General features: G+C 34.8%; 1 protein-coding gene across 1 annotated transcript; it reads right to left on the reverse strand.

The window, feature by feature from the left end:
• Positions 1-1114: 1114 nt before the first annotated feature.
• On the reverse strand, positions 1115-20778 carry cdr2l (cerebellar degeneration-related protein 2-like; the record flags this gene model as incomplete). Its single annotated transcript, XM_083896716.1, has 5 exons — positions 1115-2045; positions 12352-12516; positions 13086-13234; positions 14571-14683; positions 20700-20778. 5 exons carry the CDS (start codon positions 20776-20778, stop codon positions 1115-1117), a joined length of 1437 nt encoding a protein of 478 aa, XP_083752842.1.
• Positions 20779-21057: the final 279 nt, after the last annotated feature.

Raw genomic sequence — 21057 nt, forward strand, 5'->3', positions numbered from 1 at the left:
ACTTGTTTGAAACATTTATTTGCATTAACAGAAATTCCAGTCTGGCAGGGAAAACTGATGATTTTGCAGGACAAACAAATCCCAGTATCAAAAAATAAACCAATAACTTAACTTATGTTACTTGCTGACACATGTCGTACAAACTATGCGATAAACCACATAAGCAAATAATCCCCTGGACAATCCCCATCAAAAACAAATGAATGGTACACTTTGGCAGCCAAAAATCACACATACACACACTACTCTGAACGTCACTGATGGATTAAGCTTGTGTAATTTATTTTGAAGCTACCAATTTAGCATTTTACATTTGTTAAGACAGATGTCACTGGCACCAAATCAAAATGGTGTCCATTTGGCTTTAATATTTCCCATAAATAGAATATGGCATTAGTTTAATCATTTCTTTATCAGTATAGCTTGGTTACAAATACTATGTCACACTGGATTGTCCCTATAAAAAAAATCTGCTCGCTACAGTCATTTAGAAAATGCGTTTCATCCGCACCAACAACTGCCGCTTTTCCACTACACGGTCCCAGCACGCCTCGCCTCGGCGCAGCTCTACGTGGTTTAGTTTGTGACTTTGTTTTACACGCGACGCACAAACTAGTGACTTGTAAAGCAGTTATTTTCAGTCTAACTGAAACATTAGAATCAGTTAATTAAAAGGATTTGTTCATAGAATCGATATTTCGGACATTTCCGTGCTAAATGTTGGAGATTAACGCACGTTTTCAGTTCGGCATTGTTAGGTTTGGCTCTTGTGTCGGACGTCTTGCTCATGATTCTGGTACTAAAAAAAGTACCAGGTACTACTGCTAATGGAAAAGCAAAAAAACGAGTCACGCCGGGATCATGTAGTGGAAATGCAGCAATCGTGTTTAAGAGTTTGGCAGCTTTAAATTAGTCAGACTAGCTTTCCTCCAAGAGAACAATTGGAGATATCTCCTTAATAGTCATTATTAATCATCTAACTGCATGTCTATAAGGTTCCACCCTTAAAGGTCATGAGCAGGCAAATGTTAAACAAAACGGAAATGAATGCCAGTCAAGTGTAATTGCTGTATTTAGAGCATGGTGTGAGTGGTTCATGATAAGGAACTCCAGCTCATTTGTGAGTCTTTCTGCTCTTGGTGGAGTTCAAGTCACTCTTGGTCTTCTGCAGGCGGGAGAAGATCTCCTTGAACAGCGCCTTGTATTCTGGCGTGTTCTGACTCAGCCTTTTGTCCACCTGCTCCACCTGCCTGCTGATCCCCTCCAGAGCTTCCGGGGTGGAGGGAGTTTGAGGGGGCGTGGGAGGCGTGGCGACCGATGTCGAAGGCCCCGCAGAGGCCATGCTGTACTCCTTCATGGACGGGTCCCTGGAGACGGGCCTGGATGTCTGCACCCCCGTGTGGCACAGGCTCTCCTCGTGACGCCGGCATTTCCCGAGCAGCTCCTCGTACTTTTCGAGCAGGGCGTGGTACTGCTCGTCCACCTCGCTGAGGATGGACATGCCTCGTTTGCGCACGCCGTTGGCATGCATGGCGTAACTGCCCTGACGTCTGCCTGAAGCATCTCGAGCTGAGATGGCGTTCAGGGCTGTGTCGCTGCAGCTTTTCCTCACAGGGCCTCCCTGCTGCCCTGCGCCTCCTGCCTCTCCAGCTCCTCCATCACCTCCCTCGTCCGGCACAGTGCAAACCTCTGGGCTGTCTGTCTCAGGACCATTGTTGAGCAGTGTCTCAAGGCTGTCCTCCATGTCTTCCATCAGACACATCCTGGACTTCCTCAGCTGCTGCATCTCATGGAGCTCTGCCTCGAGTTCCTGAACCCGCAGCTGGCAGCCCTCTGCTCCTAAGAGACGCTGCTCTAGGCGCTCAAACTCCTGCAGCACGGCAGTGCACTCCCTCTCTGCACTCTCCCTGTTGGACCGCTCTGTGGCCATGGCCGAGCGTAAGGAGAAGGCAACGTCACGCAGGTGCTCGTTCTCTTCGTCCAATGGCCGCCTCTCAGCAAGGTCAACGCTGCCTGGGTTGGCCAACAAGAAACCGTCCTCGTATCTGACGAATGTCACCAAAAAGTCAAAGGTTAGTATGTCATCCAAAACTGTGACAAAATGTCATAGGTTGGTATGTCGTCCAAGATTTGACAGAAAAAGCCAAACTATAGTATGTCATCCAAAATTTGACAGGAAAGTCATATTTCAGTATGTCGTTCAAAATTTGACAATTTTTTTGAAAATGAAAATAATATGCCGTTTTTTATCAAATTTTGGATGGCACATGGTAAGACGTTTTATCTTATTTTCAAATCCCGCACCGAGCAGATGTTCTGCATGTTGTTCCCCACTTCTCTGTTTCCTGTTTCTCTCCACTAAACTATCCATAAAAAAAAAGCAAAAACGGCCACTACATAGTATAGTATGACTATTTTGTCAAATTTTTGACCAAAATTATTATTTTTTTTTTAAATGGTCAGATTTTGGAGTAGTATGACATTGAAGTCAAGGACATAGTAGAGTATGACGTTTTGGTCACATTTTTGGCTAAAAAAAACAAAAATTAAAAAAATGGTCAGATTTTGGATGACATAGTATAGTATGTCGTTTTTGTCAAATTTTGGACCAATTTTTTTTTTTTCAAACAATGGTCACATTATGGACGACATAGCATAGTAGGACGTACTACATAGTATAGTATGACGTTTCTGTCAAGTTTTGGACCAAAACAACGTTTTCAAAAAAATGGTCAGATTTTGGACGACATAGTATAGTATGTCGTTTTTGTCAAATTGTGGACCAATTTTTTTTTTCAAAAAATGGTCACATTATGAACAACATAGTATAGTAGGACGTACTACATAGTATAGTATGACGTTTCTGTCAAGTTTTGGACCAAAAAAACGTTTTTCAAAAAAATGGTCAGATTTTGGACGACATAGTATAGTATGTCGTTTTTGTCAAATTTTGACCCATTTTCTTTTTTCAAAAAATGGTCACATTATGGACGACATAGTATAGTAGGACATACTACATAGTATAGTATGACGTTTTTGTCAAGTTTTGGACCAAAAAACGTTTTTCAAAAAAATGGTCAGATTTTGGACGACATAGTATAGTATGTCGTTTTTGTCAAATTTTGGACCAATTATTTTTTTCAAAAAATGGTCACATTATGGACGACATAGTATAGGAGGACGTACTACAAAGTATAGTATGACGTTTTTGTCAAGTTTTGGACCAAAAAACGTTTTTCAAAAAAATGGTCAGATTTTGGACGACATAGTATAGTATGTCGTTTTTGTCAAATTGTGGACCAATTTTTTTTTTCAAAAAATGGTCACATTATGAACAACATAGTATAGTAGGACGTACTACATAGTATAGTATGACGTTTCTGTCAAGTTTTGGACCAAAAAAACGTTTTTCAAAAAAATGGTCAGATTTTGGACGACATAGTATAGTATGTCGTTTTTGTCAAATTGTGGACCAATTTCTTTTTTCAAAAAATGGTCACATTATGAACAACATAGTATAGTAGGACGTACTACATAGTATAGTATGACGTTTCTGTCAAGTTTTGGACCAAAAAAACGTTTTTAAAAAAAATGGTCAGATTTTGGACGACATGGTATAGTATGTCATTTTTGTCAAATTTTGACCCATTTTCTTTTTTCAAAAAATGGTCACATTATGGACGACATAGTATAGGAGGACGTACTACAAAGTATAGTATGACGTTTTTGTCAAGTTTTGGACCAAAAAACGTTTTTCAAAAAAATGGTCAGATTTTGGACGGCATAGTATAGTATGTCGTTTTTGTCAAATTTTGGACCAATTTTTTTTTTCAAAAAATGGTCACATTATGAACAACATAGTATAGTAGGACGTACTACATAGTATAGTATGACGTTTCTGTCAAGTTTTGGACCAAAAAAACGTTTTTCAAAAAAATGGTCAGATTTTGGACGACATAGTATAGTATGTCGTTTTTGTCAAATTGTGGACCAATTTCTTTTTTCAAAAAATTGTCACATTATGAACAACATAGTATAGTAGGACGTACTACATAGTATAGTATGACGTTTCTGTCAAGTTTTGGACCAAAAAAACGTTTTTAAAAAAAATGGTCAGATTTTGGACGACATGGTATAGTATGTCATTTTTGTCAAATTTTGACCCATTTTCTTTTTTCAAAAAATGGTCACATTATGGACGACATAGTATAGTAGGACATACTACATAGTATAGTATGACGTTTTTGTCAAGTTTTGGACCAAAAAACGTTTTTCAAAAAATGGTCAGATTTTGGACGACATAGTATAGTATGTAGTTTTTGTCAAATTTTGGACCAATTATTTTTTTCAAAAAATGGTCACATTATGGACGACATAGTATAGGAGGACGTACTACAAAGTATAGTATGACGTTTTTGTCAAGTTTTGAACCAAAAAAACGTTTTTTTTAAAAAAATGGTCAGATTTTGGACGACATAGTATAGTATGTCGTTTTTGTCAAATTGTGGACTATTTTTTTTTTCAAAAAATGGTCACATTATGAACAACATAGTATAGGAGGACGTACTACATAGTATAGTATGACGTTTTTGTCAAGTTTTGGAACAAAAAAACGTTTTTAAAAAAAATGGTCAGATTTTGGACGACATGGTATAGTATGTCATTTTTGTCAAATTTTGACCCATTTTCTTTTTTCAAAAAATGGTCACATTATGGACGACATAGTATAGTAGGACATACTACATAGTATAGTATGACGTTTTTGTCAAGTTTTGGACCAAAAAACGTTTTTCAAAAAAATGGTCAGATTTTGGACGACATAGTATAAGTATGTAGTTTTTGTCAAATTTTGGACCAATTATTTTTTTCAAAAAATGGTCACATTATGGACGACATAGTATAAGAGGACGTACTACAAAGTATAGTATGACGTTTTTGTCAAGTTTTGAACCAAAAAAACGTTTTTTTTAAAAAATGGTCAGATTTTGGACGACATAGTAAAGTATGTCGTTTTTGTCAAATTGTGGACCAATTTTTTTTTTCAAAAAATGGTCACATTATGAACAACATAGTATAGGAGGACGTACTACATAGTATAGTATGAAGTTTTTGTCAAGTTTTGGAACAAAAAAACGTTTTTAAAAAAAATGGTCAGATTTTGGACGACATAGTATAGTATGTCGTTTTTGTCAAATTGTGGACCAATTTTTTTTTTCAAAAAATGGTCACATTATGAACAACATAGTATAGTAGGACGTACTACATAGTATAGTATGACGTTTCTGTCAAGTTTTGGACCAAAAAAACGTTTTTCAAAAAAATGGTCAGATTTTGGACGACATAGTATAGTATGTCGTTTTTGTCAAATTGTGGACCATTTTTTTTTTTCAAAAAATGGTCACATTATGAACAACATAGTATAGTAGGACGTACTACATAGTATAGTGTGACGTTTCTGTCAAGTTTTGGACCAAAAAAACGTTTTTAAAAAAAATGGTCCGATTTTGGACGACATAGTATAGTATGTCGTTTTTGTCAAATTTTGACCCATTTTCTTTTTTCAAAAAATGGTCACATTATGGATGACATAGTATAGTAGGACATACTACATAGTATAGTATGACGTTTTTGTCAAGTTTTGGAATAAAAAAACGTTTTTCAAAAAAATGGTCAGATTTTGGACGACATAGTATAGTATGTCGTTTTTGTCAAATTGTGGACCAATTTCTTTTTTCAAAAAATGGTCACATTATGAACAATATAGTATAGTAGGACGTACTACATAGTATAGTATGTCGTTTTTGTCAAATTGTGGACCAATTCTTTTTTTTCAAAAAATGGTCACATTATGAACAACATAGTATAGTAGGACGTACTACATAGTATAGCATGACGTTTCTGTCAAGTTTTGGACCAAAAAAACGTTTTTCAAAAAAATGGTCAGATTTTGGACGACATAGTATAGTATGTCGTTTTTGTCAAATTGTGGATCAATTTTTTTTTTCAAAAAATGGTCACATTATAAACAACATAGTATAGGAGGACGTACTACATAGTATAGTATGACGTTTTTGTCAAGTTTTGGACCAAAAAAACGTTTTTTAAAAAAAATGGTCAGATTTTGGACGGCATAGTATAGTAGGACATACTATATAGTATAGTATGACGTTTTTGTCAAGTTTTGGACCAAAAAACGTTTTTCAAAAAAATGGTCAGATTTGGACGATATAGTATAGTATGTCGTTTTTGTCAAATTTTGGACCAATTATTTTTTTCAAAAAATGGTCACATTATGGACGACATAGTATAGGAGGACGTACTACAAAGTATAGTATGACGTTTTTGTCAAGTTTTGGACCAAAAAAAGTAAAAAAAAAAAATGGTCAGATTTTGGACGACATAGTATAGTATGTCGTTTTTGTCAAATTGTGGACCAATTTCTTTTTTCAAAAAATGGTCACATTATGAACAACATAGTATAGTAGGACGTACTACATAGTATAGTATGACGTTTCTGTCAAGTTTTGGACCAAAAAAACGTTTTTCAAAAAAATGGTCAGATTTTGGACGACATAGTATAGTATGACGTTTTTGTCAAATTTTGGACCAATTTTTTTTATCAAAAAATGGTCACATAATGGACGGCATAGTATAGTAGGACGTACTACATAGTATAGTATGACGTTCTTGTCGAGTTTTGGACCAAAAAAACGTTTTTCAAAAAATTGGTCAGATTTTGGACGACATAGTATAGTATGTCGTTTTTGTCAAATTGTGGATCAATTTTTTTTTTCAAAAAATGGTCACATTATAAACAACATAGTATAGGAGGACATACTACTTAGTATAGTATGACGTTTTTGTCAAGTTTTGGACCAAAAAAACGTTTTTTAAAAAAATGGTCAGATTTTGGACGACATAGTGTAGTAGGACATACTATATAGTATAGTATGACGTTTTTGTCAAGTTTTGGACCAAAAAACGTTTTTCAAAAAAATGGTCAGATTTTGGACGATATAGTATAGTATGTCGTTTTTGTCAAATTGTGGATCAATTTTTTTTTTCAAAAAATGGTCACATTATGGACGACATGGTATAGGAGGACGTACTACAAAGTATAGTATGACGTTTTTGTCAAGTTTTGGACCAAAAAAAGTAAAAAAAAAAAATGGTCAGATTTTGGACGACATAGTATAGTATGTCGTTTTTGTCAAATTGTGGACCAATTTCTTTTTTCAAAAAATGGTCACATTATGAACAACATAGTATAGTAGGACGTACTACATAGTATAGTATGACGTTTCTGTCAAGTTTTGGACCAAAAAAACGTTTTTCAAAAAAATGGTCAGATTTTGGACGACATAGTATAGTATGACGTTTTTGTCAAATTTTGGACCAATTTCTTTTATCAAAAAATGGTCACATAATGGACGGCATAGTATAGTAGGACGTACTACATAGTATAGTATGACGTTCTTGTCGAGTTTTGGACCAAAAAAACGTTTTTCAAAAAATTGGTCAGATTTTGGACGACATAGTATAGTTTGTCGTTTTTGTCAAATTTTGGACCAATTTTTTTATTAAAAAATGGTCACATTATGGACGGCATAGTATAGTAGGACGTACTACATAGTATAGTGTGACGTTTTTGTCAAGTTTTGGACCAAGAAAACGTCTTTCAAAAAAATGGTCAGATTTTGGACGACATAGTATAGTATGTCGTTTTTGTCAAATTGTGGATCAATTTTTTTTTTCAAAAAATGGTCACATTATAAACAACATAGTATAGGAGGACATACTACTTAGTATAGTATGACATTTTTGTCAAGTTTTGGACCAAAAAAACGTTTTTTTAAAAAATTGTCAGATTTTGGACGACATAGTATAGTAGGACATACTATATAGTATAGTATGACGTTTTTGTCAAGTTTTGGACCAAAAAACGTTTTTCAAAAAAATGGTCAGATTTTGGACGATATAGTATAGTATGTCGTTTTTGTCAAATTTTGGACCAATTATTTTTTTCAAAAAATGGTCACATTATGGACGACATAGTATAGGAGGACGTACTACAAAGTATAGTATGACGTTTTTGTCAAGTTTTGGACCAAAAAAAGTAAAAAAAAAAAAAGGTCAGATTTTGGACGACATAGTATAGTATGTCGTTTTTGTCAAATTGTGGACCAATTTCTTTTTTCAAAAAATGGTCACATTATGAACAACATAGTATAGTAGGACGTACTACATAGTATAGTATTACGTTTCTGTCAAGTTTTGGACCAAAAAAACGTTTTTCAAAAAAATGGTCAGATTTTGGACGACATAGTATAGTATGACGTTTTTGTCAAATTTTGGACCAATTTTTTTATCAAAAAATGGTCACATTATGGACGGCATAGTATAGTAGGACGTGCTACATAGTATAGTATGACGTTTTTGTCAAGTTTTGGACCAAGAAAACGTTTTTTAAAAAAATGGTCAGATTTTGAAAGACATAGTATCGTATGTCGTTTTTGTCAAATTGTGGACCAATTTTTTTTTTCAAAAAATGGTCACATTATGAACAACATAGTATAGTAGGACGTACTATATAGTATAGTATGACGTTTTTGTCAAGTTTTGGACCAAAAAACGTTTTTCAAAAAAATGGTCAGATTTTGGACGATATAGTATAGTATGTCGTTTTTGTCAAATTTTGGACCAATTATTTTTTTCAAAAAATGGTCACATTATGGACGACATAGTATAGGAGGACGTACTACAAAGTATAGTATGACGTTTTTGTCAAGTTTTGGACCAAAAAAAGTAAAAAAAAAAAAAGGTCAGATTTTGGACGACATAGTATAGTATGTCGTTTTTGTCAAATTGTGGACCAATTTCTTTTTTCAAAAAATGGTCACATTATGAACAACATAGTATAGTAGGACGTACTACATAGTATAGTATTACGTTTCTGTCAAGTTTTGGACCAAAAAAACGTTTTTCAAAAAAATGGTCAGATTTTGGACGACATAGTATAGTATGACGTTTTTGTCAAATTTTGGACCAATTTCTTTTTTATCAAAAAATGGTCACATTATGGACGGCATAGTATAGTAGGACGTGCTACATAGTATAGTATGACGTTTTTGTCAAGTTTTGGACCAAGAAAACGTTTTTTAAAAAAATGGTCAGATTTTGAAAGACATAGTATCGTATGTCGTTTTTGTCAAATTGTGGACCAATTTTTTTTTTCAAAAAATGGTCACATTATGAACAACATAGTATAGTAGGACGTACTACATAGTATAGTATGACGTTTTTGTCAAGTTTAGGACCAAAAAAACGTTTTTCAAAAAAATGGTCAGATTTTGGACGACATAGTATAGTATGTCGTTTTTGTCAAATTGTGGACCAATTTCTTTTTTCAAAAAATGGTCACATTATGAACAACATAGTATAGTAGGACGTACTACATAGTATAGTATGACGTTTCTGTCAAGTTTTGGACCAAAAAAACGTTTTTCAAAAAAATGGTCAGATTTTGGACGACATAGTATAGTATGTCGTTTTTGTCAAATTTTGACCCATTTTCTTTTTTCAAAAAATGGTCACATTATGGACGACATAGTATAGTAGGACATACTACATAGTATAGTATGACGTTTCTGTCAAGTTTTGGACCAAAAAACGTTTTTCAAAAAAATGGTCAGATTTTGGACGACATAGTATAGTATGTCGTTTTTGTCAAATTTTGGACCAATTATTTTTTTCAAAAAATGGTCACATTATGGACGACATAGTATAGGAGGACGTACTACAAAGCATAGTATGACGTTTTTGTCAAGTTTTGGACCAAAAAAACGTTTTTCAAAAAAATGGTCAGATTTTGGACGACATAGTATAGTATGTCGTTTTTGTCAAATTTTGGACCAATTATTTTTTTCAAAAAATGGTCACATTATGGACGACATAGTATAGGAGGACATACTACATAGTATAGTGTGACGTTTTTGTCAAGTTTTGGACCAAAAAAACGTTTTTAAAAAAAATGGTCAGATTTTGGACGACAAAGTATAGTATGTCGTTTTTGTCAAATTGTGGACCATTTTCTTTTTTCAAAAAATGGTCACATTATGAACAACATAGTATAGTAGGACGTACTACATAGTATAGTATGACGTTTCTGTCAAGTTTTGGACCAAAAAAACGTTTTTCAAAAAAATGGTCAGATTTTGGACGACATAGTATAGGAGGACGTTTTTGTCAAGTTTTGGACCAAAAAAACGTTTTTCAAGAAATTTGTCAGATTTTGGACGACATAGTATAGTACGTCGTTTTTGTCAAATTGTGGACCAATTTCTTTTTTCAAAAAATGGTCACATTATGAACAACATAGTATAGTAGGACGTACTACATAGTATAGTATGACGTTTCTGTCAAGTTTTGGACCAAAAAAACGTTTTTCAAAAAAATGGTCAGATTTTGGACGACATAGTATAGTATGTCGTTTTTGTCAAATTTTGACCCATTTTCTTTTTTCAAAAAATGGTCACATTATGGACGACATAGTATAGTAGGACATACTACATAGTATAGTATGACGTTTTTGTCAAGTTTTGGACCAAAAAACGTTTTTCAAAAAAATGGTCAGATTTTGGACGACATAGTATAGTATGTCGTTTTTGTCAAATTTTGGACCAATTATTTTTTTCAAAAAATGGTCACATTATGGACGACATAGTATAGGAGGACGTACTACAAAGTATAGTATGACGTTTTTGTCAAGTTTTGGACCAAAAAACGTTTTTCAAAAAAATGGTCAGATTTTGGACGACATAGTATAGTATGTCGTTTTTGTCAAATTTTGACCCATTTTCTTTTTTCAAAAAATGGTCACATTATGGACGACATAGTATAGTATGACGTTTTTGTCAAGTTTTGGACCAAAAAACATTTTTCAAAAAAATGGTCAGATTTTGGACGACATAGTATAGTATGTCGTTTTTGTCAAATTTTGGACCAATTATTTTTTTCAAAAAATGGTCACATTATGGACGACATAGTATAGGAGGACGTACTACAAAGTATAGTATGACGTTTTTGTCAAGTTTTGGACCAAAAAACGTTGTTCAAAAAAATGGTCAGATTTTGGACGACATCGTATAGTATGTCGTTTTTGTCAAATTTTGGACCAATTATTTTTTTCAAAAAATGGTCACATTATGGACGACATAGTATAGGAGGACGTACTACTTAGTATAGTATGAGGTTTTTGTCAAGTTTTGGACCAAAAAAACGTTTTTAAAAAAAATGGTCAGATTTTGGACGACATAGTATAGTAGGACGTACTACATAGTATAGTATGACGTTTTTGTCACGTTTTGGACCAAAAAAACGTATTTCAAAAAATTGGTTAGATTTTGGACGACATAGTATAGTATGTCGTTTTTGTCAAATTTTGGTCCAATTTTTTTTTCAAAAAATGGTCACATTATGGACGACATAGTATAGGAGGACGTACTACAAAGTATAGTATGACGTTTTTGTCAAGTTTTGGACCAAAAAACGTTTTTCAAAAAAATGGTCACATTATGGACGACATAGTATAGGAGGACGTACTACAAAGTATAGTATGAGGTTTTTGTCAAGTTTTGGACCAAAAAAACGTTTTTTTTAAAAATGGTCAGATTTTGGACGACATAGTATAAGTAGGACGTACTACATAGTATAGTATGACGTTTTTGTCACGTTTTGGAACAAAAAAACGTATTTCAAAAAATTGGTTAGATTTTGGACGACATAGTATAGTATGTCGTTTTTGTCAAATTTTGGTCCAATCTCTTTTTTTTCAAAAAATGGTCACATTATGGACGACATAGTATAGTAGGACGTACTACATAGTATAGTATGACGTTTTTGTCAAATTTTGGAACAAAAAAACCTTTTTCAAAAAATTTGTCAGATTTTGGACGACATAGTATAGTATGTCGTTTTTGTCAAGTTTTGGACCAAAAAAACGTTTTTCAAAAAATTTGTCAGATTTTGGACGACATAGTATAGGAGGACGTACTACAAAGTATAGTATGACGTTTTTGTCAAGTTTTGGACCAAAAAAACGTTTTTCAAAAAAATGGTCAGATTTTGGACGACATAGTATAGTATGTCGTTTTTGTCAAATTTTGGACCAATTTTTTATTTTCAAACAATGGTCACATTATGGACGACATGATAATGCTTTTGCACACTATTGTATGATAGCAAGATTAAAAGCCTGGTGACATTGTCAAATCTGACATTGTCAAAGTCAAATGCCCTTTGTTTTTGGAATTGCATACTGGAAAAATAAACTGCCCTCAGTCAGTCAGTTACCTCGGTGCAGTGCAGAGCTCTTTGAGGCAGGGGAAGGAGTGGACAGTCTTGCGTCGCTCCTTCTTCTCCCTGTGAACCCTCAGCTCTTCCAGAGTCCGCAGCTCCTCCACCCGAGCTGTCAGACAATCCACCTGACCCTGCAGAGTCTCCATGGTGCCTGTTAACCTGTATAAACGCACACAAACACACACATACAATTGTTTGTCAATGTACTTGTTATGTCATCAAGGAACTGACACACTTCTCGACATGCCACGCTCCCACAGCGACAATTATTCACTGTTAGAGGAAAGAATGTGAAGGAGCTCATTGAGAAAGAACAAGGGCAGCCACTCATCCAGTAATATGATCAGTAAAAACCTTTAATCCCTGATTATGGTTAGAAAATATTAACAAAAATGTTACACAGGCTTTAAAGCTGTTGCCGTCGCATGTTTTCACATATATTACCAAGGTTATTATAGTGGAGGAAAACTGACGAAATAATGAAAACTAAAATTGGAAAAAAAAAGAAGAAAGAAACTGAAGTGTGTTTTTATTGTTTTCAAAAAGTCCAAACTAAACATAATGAAAAACCCAAAAACGATTATAAACTTGGTTATTACATGAGCAAAAACTGAAAAATAAAGAAATGACGCCTTTGCTTTTTTCTTTTTTTCTTTTACCATCTTGAGATAGTTCGTATATATGATGATAATAAAGATAATAATAATAATAAGAGCAGTTGCAGTCACCTGTCTATCTTCTGCTGTGAGGCCTTGCTCTCCAGCACCAGCTTCTCGTTGGTGATCTCCAGCTCTCTGGCCGTCACATCCAGCTGCTCGTACACCTTTGCGTGCTGCTCGTTCATCTCCCTCAACATCTCCAGCTGCTTGGACAGGTACTGAAGAGGAAAACATGGAATATTAATAGGACTCCTCCATTATGGACTATAGTTACAGCTTCAGCAATGATTACAAGTAATATAGAAGTAGTGGCAGTTTACTTTATTGTCTCAGTGAGTAAAGGATAGGAATTTTTCCCTGGTGTGACATCATCATCCTAAAAATACTAAAACATAAATAAAGGACAGATTTTACTACATAATTTGCCTGTTTTTAAATCTTTTCCTTGGTGTTCCCCTATGATATTTGGCAGTTATTTCATTTATGTTTTATATTTTTAGTGATCTTTTACTGTGTTTTATTGGTGTATTATTCAGTTTTTAAATTTACATGGTTTCAATATGGAGGATGAAACCTGACGTAATAACAAATAAATAGAGGAATAAATAAATGTAGGTGAACAGAAATAAATAAATAAATGTAGAAATACATGTAAAGCATTTATTTATTTATTCCTCTATTTATTTATTTATGAAAATATTTATTTATTAATTAATTTATTTATTTATTCCTCTATTTATTCATTTATTACTGTGTCAGGTTTCGTCCTCCATATTTCATATCCTGTTTATTTTATGTAATTTTGATTTGCAACGTGCAATATCCATGCCTAACTGTTTATTTTTGAATCTTAAATGTCATTTTCGCACTTGAGTTTTGTCACACGTGTTATTTTCTTTAATTTTTAAATTGCAGTCATATTATAAATTTTATTATTAATTGCGCAGCCCTTCGCCACAGAGTCCCAGTTTTGCAAATAGGCCCTCAAATCAGTGTATTGGGGAAATAGACATCATGAAAACAGTGAGATTTTAATTCAGAGATCTAATTCATAAAAATAAAAACAGAGTCAAGACCTTGAAGAAACTTGAAGTGTGAATTATGGCTGTTTAATATAGTTGTCGTTGTTTTTTTCCCTCCAAGGGAGTCTCAGATGGTTGTCTAACAGTTTTATTGGCAGTGTTTATTATTTCTTGGGAGTGTACTTTACCCCAGGGGTGTCATAAGTAAAACTGGTTTGACCAGTCTGCCTAAAAAAGGGCAGATTTTTTTTACACTTTTTAAATGGAAAATGAGTTGAATACATAATAAAATAAATAAAATAAATAAATGTGTGTTTGTTTTTGTTTAATATGATTCAATCAGAGCTGTGCATGCTCATCTTCAGCCGGGTTTCTGACTAATAAAGCAGTTTTAAAACACGTATGAGGTGCAATTTGATTTCAGTCAATTTAATTCTTCTTATTTTTTCTCCTTAATGCTCCACATTTTATAATAATTTCGGATACTTTTTATGGTCATTAACTACTCCTGGATTGCACGAACGAGCAATACCTCTATCTCTTGCACTTGCTCCTCATTGTTGATGTACATCTGTTGAAGGGAATCCTCCAGCTCCTTGTTGCGTTCCAGGAGCGTTTTGCCGAGCTCTGCTGCCAAGTGCAGATCTGACAAGAGAAACACAAACAACAGGAGAAATTACTGTGCAGTCATGAGGGTAAACGAGTGTGTGAGGGGCTGCAAACTGGGGAAAAAACCTCTAGATCTATGTCTAAACACTATATCTGAACCCCCTGATACCAAGTAGAGCTGCAACTTTTCATCACCAACGAATCCCTTGATACTCGATTATGTTGAGTTTTGTCCACAAAGCAAAACAAATATTCAATTTAATGATTTCTTTGTTATGTGGAGAGCAAAAACAACAGGAAGTCAGAGAATCGGTTTGAATTATTTAAACATGACACTAAACTAATTATCAGTGATTACTGAGGAGGAGGAGGAGGAGGATCCTGGCTCTGTAACAACACTTTCACTGGAGGAAGAAAAACAGTCATTGACGTCCATTACTGCAGTGTTTTATCACCGTAGTGTAGAAGCACTGGCACACACACACACTATGTAAAGCACATTAAATAAGACATGGTGTAAACTATGATACACAGTGCAGTCAGTGTCATCAATTCTCCCAAAATGTCAAGGTAAATGTGTGCATTACATTCATGTTACAGTCACTCCTGCAACACCAAATATCACACTGTTGCGACTGATACCGATATCACAAACTCGATTATCTACTCCATTGGTTCTCAAAGTGCGGCCCGGGGGCCAATGGCGGCCCGCAGAAACACTTCTGGCGGCCCGCAATGAATTACAGTTCATAGTTTTAATCCAGGAGCTACTAAGCTTGTTAAATGTTTAGTGGACGTTACTGGATACAGACCAATACGTGTAAACTGTACAACTGCATTCTGGTCATTAAAATTATTACAAATGGGATTTCTTTCTGATTTTGTTTTCCTTTTTTTTTCCTTTGGCGGCCCTCAGTCCAATGTTGGGTTCCTAAATTGGCCCTCAGGTATCAAATCTTTGCGAACCCCTGATCTACTCATACGGAAATTAGTCCGACACAAGTCATTTTTAGACCATTTATTAAGCTGATAAAAACACATTTGTGCCGAGTCATTTCAAAGACATGATTCTCCAACTGTGCAAACAAATACTGTTCGGATAGCATCGGATTTTATATTTTTATCTGTTCGACATCCAATCCATTGGTGTCTAACTTCTATACCCTGTCAACGAGTGTAAGGATCATCAGTCCTCTTCCCAGAGATGATGTCATCCAAACATCCTGATCTTGAATTGTCTGCCTAAACATTACCTCAAAATCACTGGATCGGATATCATAAAAAGAAAACAAGTCAAATCCAGTAATATGATTAATAATGATAATAATAATGATGTCTTAAATGCTACACTAATCACCATCGCTGTCATACGACATGCACGTGAGAGAGAGAGAGAGCGAGGGCCAGCAAATGAGGCTGCATCTCAAACATGACATCATCACCACCACATAGATGCACCTCGTGTGTTTAACAGATTATAATGAGTCACAGGGTCACCAAACGGGGGTTGCATAACAGTAACGTAATGTTTCTGGGGCAAAGTGTTTCTGCGTGTCAGTGTGAGTGTGAGCGCACACAGGGCACGAGGGCATTTGTTTCTACATATATAAGAGTGCTGAGAACAGAACAAGAGTAATTCTGCCTCTGTGATCTGACCCAAAAGCCTGGAATCTTTGATCCACACTAAGAAGGTCTTGTCTGGGGCGTCCCTAATCAGATCAACCAGGGGATTAATGACTCAATCCTGAATGATGCCAAGATGAGATAGAGAACAAGTGGCAACACACACACACACACACACACACACACACACTAGGATTCTTCTTAGCGTTGACTTCCATTCATTTACACAGCCTAACTAATGATATCTTAAAGGTGCCATATGTAAGAATGTGGCCAAAAACGGTTACTACATTCAAATTCAAAATACCGAGGTCTTTTAGGTTTTGTTTTCTGACGTAACTGGCAACCCATGGTTGCTCGGCAGCTGAGACTCTACTGACTGCAATGATTGGTAGACGGCAGTAGGTGGCGCCACATGCCAAAACATGATTTCAAAACATAAACATGATTTGCAGTCTGCAAAATATTTTTTTTTTATGCAAATATTTTGGCTGTACTGAGAATGGGAAATTACTGTACTATATTAACACACCTGAGCAAAGAGAACACAATTTAAAACAATAAAAATAAATTAAATAAATATCTGATATAAATTTGTGAAATATAGGAATAATTTGTCGTAGCTCCATAACTTTGACTAAACAACACATAAGAAGACGAGAAAAAAAAACACCTTTTTTGTAAAGCCTGAAGATGTGAATTATAAACACACACCCACAGGACGTCCATATAAGGAGTTGTGTATTAACCTCACCACAATTCAAACATTAGCCAGTTCCTTAGAAATTCAGGGCCTCATTAGAACATGGTTTATGTCCCATAAGGACATTTACTTGTCCTGACAAGGTCGGGGTTTATGCCAGAAAAGGTCCTAAAGACACACACACACACACACACATTCTTGTACTTGCTGCATACTGAGGACTGGGTTGCTGACAAAGTGAGGACCAGCATTTCCACTTTATAAATCAACACAATTACAAATATCTACTTCATGAATGACAAAGAACTACTGGTTGCAGTACCATAAAATGTTTTTTTTTGGTCCAAAATTTGACATAAACGTCATAATACACTATATGATAATAATAATGCATTATGTCGTCCAAAATTTGAAAAAAAAATTTGACCCAGATCTTTTGGTCCAAAATTTGAAAAACCGTCATATACTATATGATAATAATAATGCAATATGTCGACCAAATTTTGAAAAAAAAATGTTGGTCCAAAATTTGACAAAAAAAGTCATACTAAACTATGTCATCCAAAATTAAAAAAAAATTTTTTGAAAAATTGAGTATAGCATGTTAGCAAACTTTTTCGATTCTTTTTATTTTTTGGTCCAAAACTTTACAAAAACATCATACTATACTATGCCGATCAAAATTAAAAAAAAAAAATCTGACCCAAAATGTTTTGTCCAAAATTTGACCCAAAATGTTTTGTCCAAAATTTGACAAAAACGTCATACTATACTGTCATCCAAAAAAAAAACAATTGAAACCAAAAAGTTTTAAAAAAAATGTGAACATTTTTTTTGAAAAAAAAAAAAAAAAAAACATTTTTTAGAAAATCTTTTTTGAAAAAAATTATTGAAATAAAAAATTTGAAAAAAAGATGTGGAAAAAAAATTGAAAACATTTTTTTGAAAAAAAAATGTGAAACTTTATTGAAAAAAAAATTTTGGTCCAAAATTTGAGAAAAAGTCATATTATTCTATGTCGTCCAAAATGTTCTTTTTTTTTTTTTTGACAAATTGAGTATAGCATGTTATAGCAACCTAAGGAAGTGATTTCAATGAAAACAAAGTGAGGACCGGCCAAAATTTTTTTGGTCCAAAATTTGACATAAACGTCATAATATACTATATGATAATAATAATGCATTATGTCGTCCAAAATTTGAAAAAAAAATTTGACCCAAATCTTTTGGTCCAAAATTTGAAAAACCGTCATATACTATATGATAATAATAATGCAATATGTCGACCAAATTTTAAAAAAAAATGTTGGTCCAAAATTTGACAAAAAAGTCATACTAAACTATGTCATCCAAAATTAAAAAATTTTTTTTTGAAAAATTGAGTATAGCATGTTAGCAAACTTTTTCTATTCTTTTTATTTTTTGGTCCAAAACTTTACAAAAACATCATACTATACTATGCCGATCAAAATTAAAAAAAAAAAATCTGACCCAAAATGTTTTGTCCAAAATTTGACCCAAAATTTTTTGTCAAAAATTTGACAAAAACGTCATAATATACTGTCATCCAAAAAAAAAAACAATTGAAACCAAAAAGTTTAAAAAAAAAAAAAAAAAACATTTTTTAGAAAATCTTTTTTGAAAAAAATTATTGAAAGAAAAAATTTGAAAAAAAAATTGAAAATATTTTTTGGAAAAAAAATGTGATAAACTTTTTTGAAAAAAAAATTTTGGTCCAAAATTTGAGAAAAAGTCATATTATTCTATGTCGTCCAAAATGTTTTTTTTTTTTTTTTTGACAAATTGAGTATAGCATGTTATAGCAACCTAAGGAAGTGATTTCAATGAAAACAAAGTGAGGACCGGCCAAAATGTCCTCACTCCGTAAAAATGACCTCACTTTGTTGGTTAAAAACCCTCACTGGTCCTCAGTATGCCGAAAGTACAAGAACACACACACACACACACACACACACACACGCACCTGCTTGTCTCCTTGCTGACTATGAGACTGCTTGCATGTCATGATGAGGAAATGGACTGATGCATCTCCACTCTCAACAAAGTGCATCCACTGAAGTCATTACTGTAACAGCTGATCATAACACTGTGTTACATTTGGCCTCGGTGAAAAGGAAATGCATTAGAGCCTTGACTCGAGCCGCTGTCTTTTCCTCATGCAGTTTGTTTGTGAAGATAGCAGACGTGGCAGACGACTGGTTTCCTTTACAGGTGGAAGAAAATATCAATACACTCAAAACACAGGGATATTTTATGGCCTGATTCTTTGAAATGCTGTATCGATATGGAAATGTTTACAATACAGCAGTATATTGTTTATGCACATAACATTGTTACTTTTATTTCTTAAAATATACCATTTCAGGGGCTAGAAATTGCAATGTATCTCCTTGTTTTTCCCAAATATGGTTATGGAAATGGATCAGATATTGGATAGATAGAAATGTCCAAAAGTCCTATATATCACATATCATATGTGATATATAGGACTTTAGTGCAAAATTCGCCAAAAGAGACTGAGCACAATGACAGAAGCTGATGCCGGAGCCGGAGCTGCTCCACTGACACTAATCTTTGTTCCAAAAAAACAACGTCCACATCCACTGCATTTTTTCGTCCCACAAAGGACGTCTTGTCTTGACCTCCAGTGGTCAAACCAACCCTAAATGCCATGATGATGATGATGAAGGGTGGCATTCACATCCTCCCATGTCAGACAGTCAGACAAACACAGCTCTTCCAGAAGAGACACTGTTTGACAATTATTCACATAGGTTTAGACTTTTGTGGTATTATTTTTTACTGTAATAAAAAGCTTAAATCTAAAAAAAACAAAAACATGATCACATTTGCTAGAGGAAGTAGAGGAGTGTAAAGTGGCCCTGACTCATACACAGACAGACAGAAAGACAGACAGACAGACAGACAGACAGACAGACAGACAGACAGACAGCAAGGCTATTCTGAGAAACATCACTGACAAGATCAGAGTAATTGGCAGAGGAAGAGCAGGGCAGCTCCACACTCAGTGGATTTACACAGGGACAGACACAGATGAGGATTTATCATGCTGAATTATGTTTAAAGGTGCATTATGTAATAAATCTAAAGCAACTGGCCATAAAATCCTCCTAATATGTCACAGAGACTCAGGAATAATGTTCATATAACAAACTGAACTCACCAATAACAACAGTACAGCCAAAATATTTGCATTAAAAAAAAATATTTTGCAGACTGCAAATCATGTTTATGTTTTGAAATCATGTTTTGGCATGTGGCGCCACCTACCCCCGTCTACCAATCATTGCAATCAGCAGAGTCTCAGCTGCCGAGCAACCACGGGGGTTGCCAGTTACGTCAGAAAACGAAAGCTAAAAGACCTCGGTATTTTGAATTTGAATGTAGTAACTGTTTTTGGCCACATTCTTACATATGGCACCTTTAACAAATCTGGACCCTGGAAATTAAAGCAACTTCCACCTTTCTTTCTTTCTTTCTTTCTTTCTTTCTTTCTTTCTTTCTTTCTTTCTTTCTTTCTTTCTTGCCACCTCCTCCTGCATTCATCCATTTACCCAGAATAAAGCAGGGAGCTACAGATAGTGGATGAAGCATCATTGTTAGATGCTACATCATTGTTAGATGCTACAGACATCTTGCCTCCTCTCCTCTCCTCTCCTCTCCTCTCCTCTCCTCGTCTCCTCACCTTGCTCCAGGTCGCGCTGGTCGTACCACGGCTCCTCGTCCTCCGTCACAAACTCATCCATCCTTCCTGCTCGCAGCATCAACGCTGATCAACTTCACCTCCTTCCTCCTCCTCCTCCTCCTCTTTCAGCGGTGTTGCGATCCGCTAATTCACGACGCCGGAAGTGACAACAAACAACGGCGGCGCTGCCTTTAAGGGCAAATTGGTTAAATGCCGTCAATAACAGCAGCAGCAGCAGCAGAACACCTGCTTCTTCTTCTTCTTCTTCCTTCTCCTTAAGTTCTGAATCATTTGCAGATGAAGCAGCGGAACAAACCACGACCAGAGCTGCAGATGTGAAAGCAGCAGCAGTCACAGA

This window comes from Microchirus variegatus (assembly GCF_963457635.1).
Source record: "Microchirus variegatus genome assembly, chromosome: 10".
Classification (NCBI taxonomy): Eukaryota; Metazoa; Chordata; class Actinopteri; order Pleuronectiformes; family Soleidae; genus Microchirus; species Microchirus variegatus.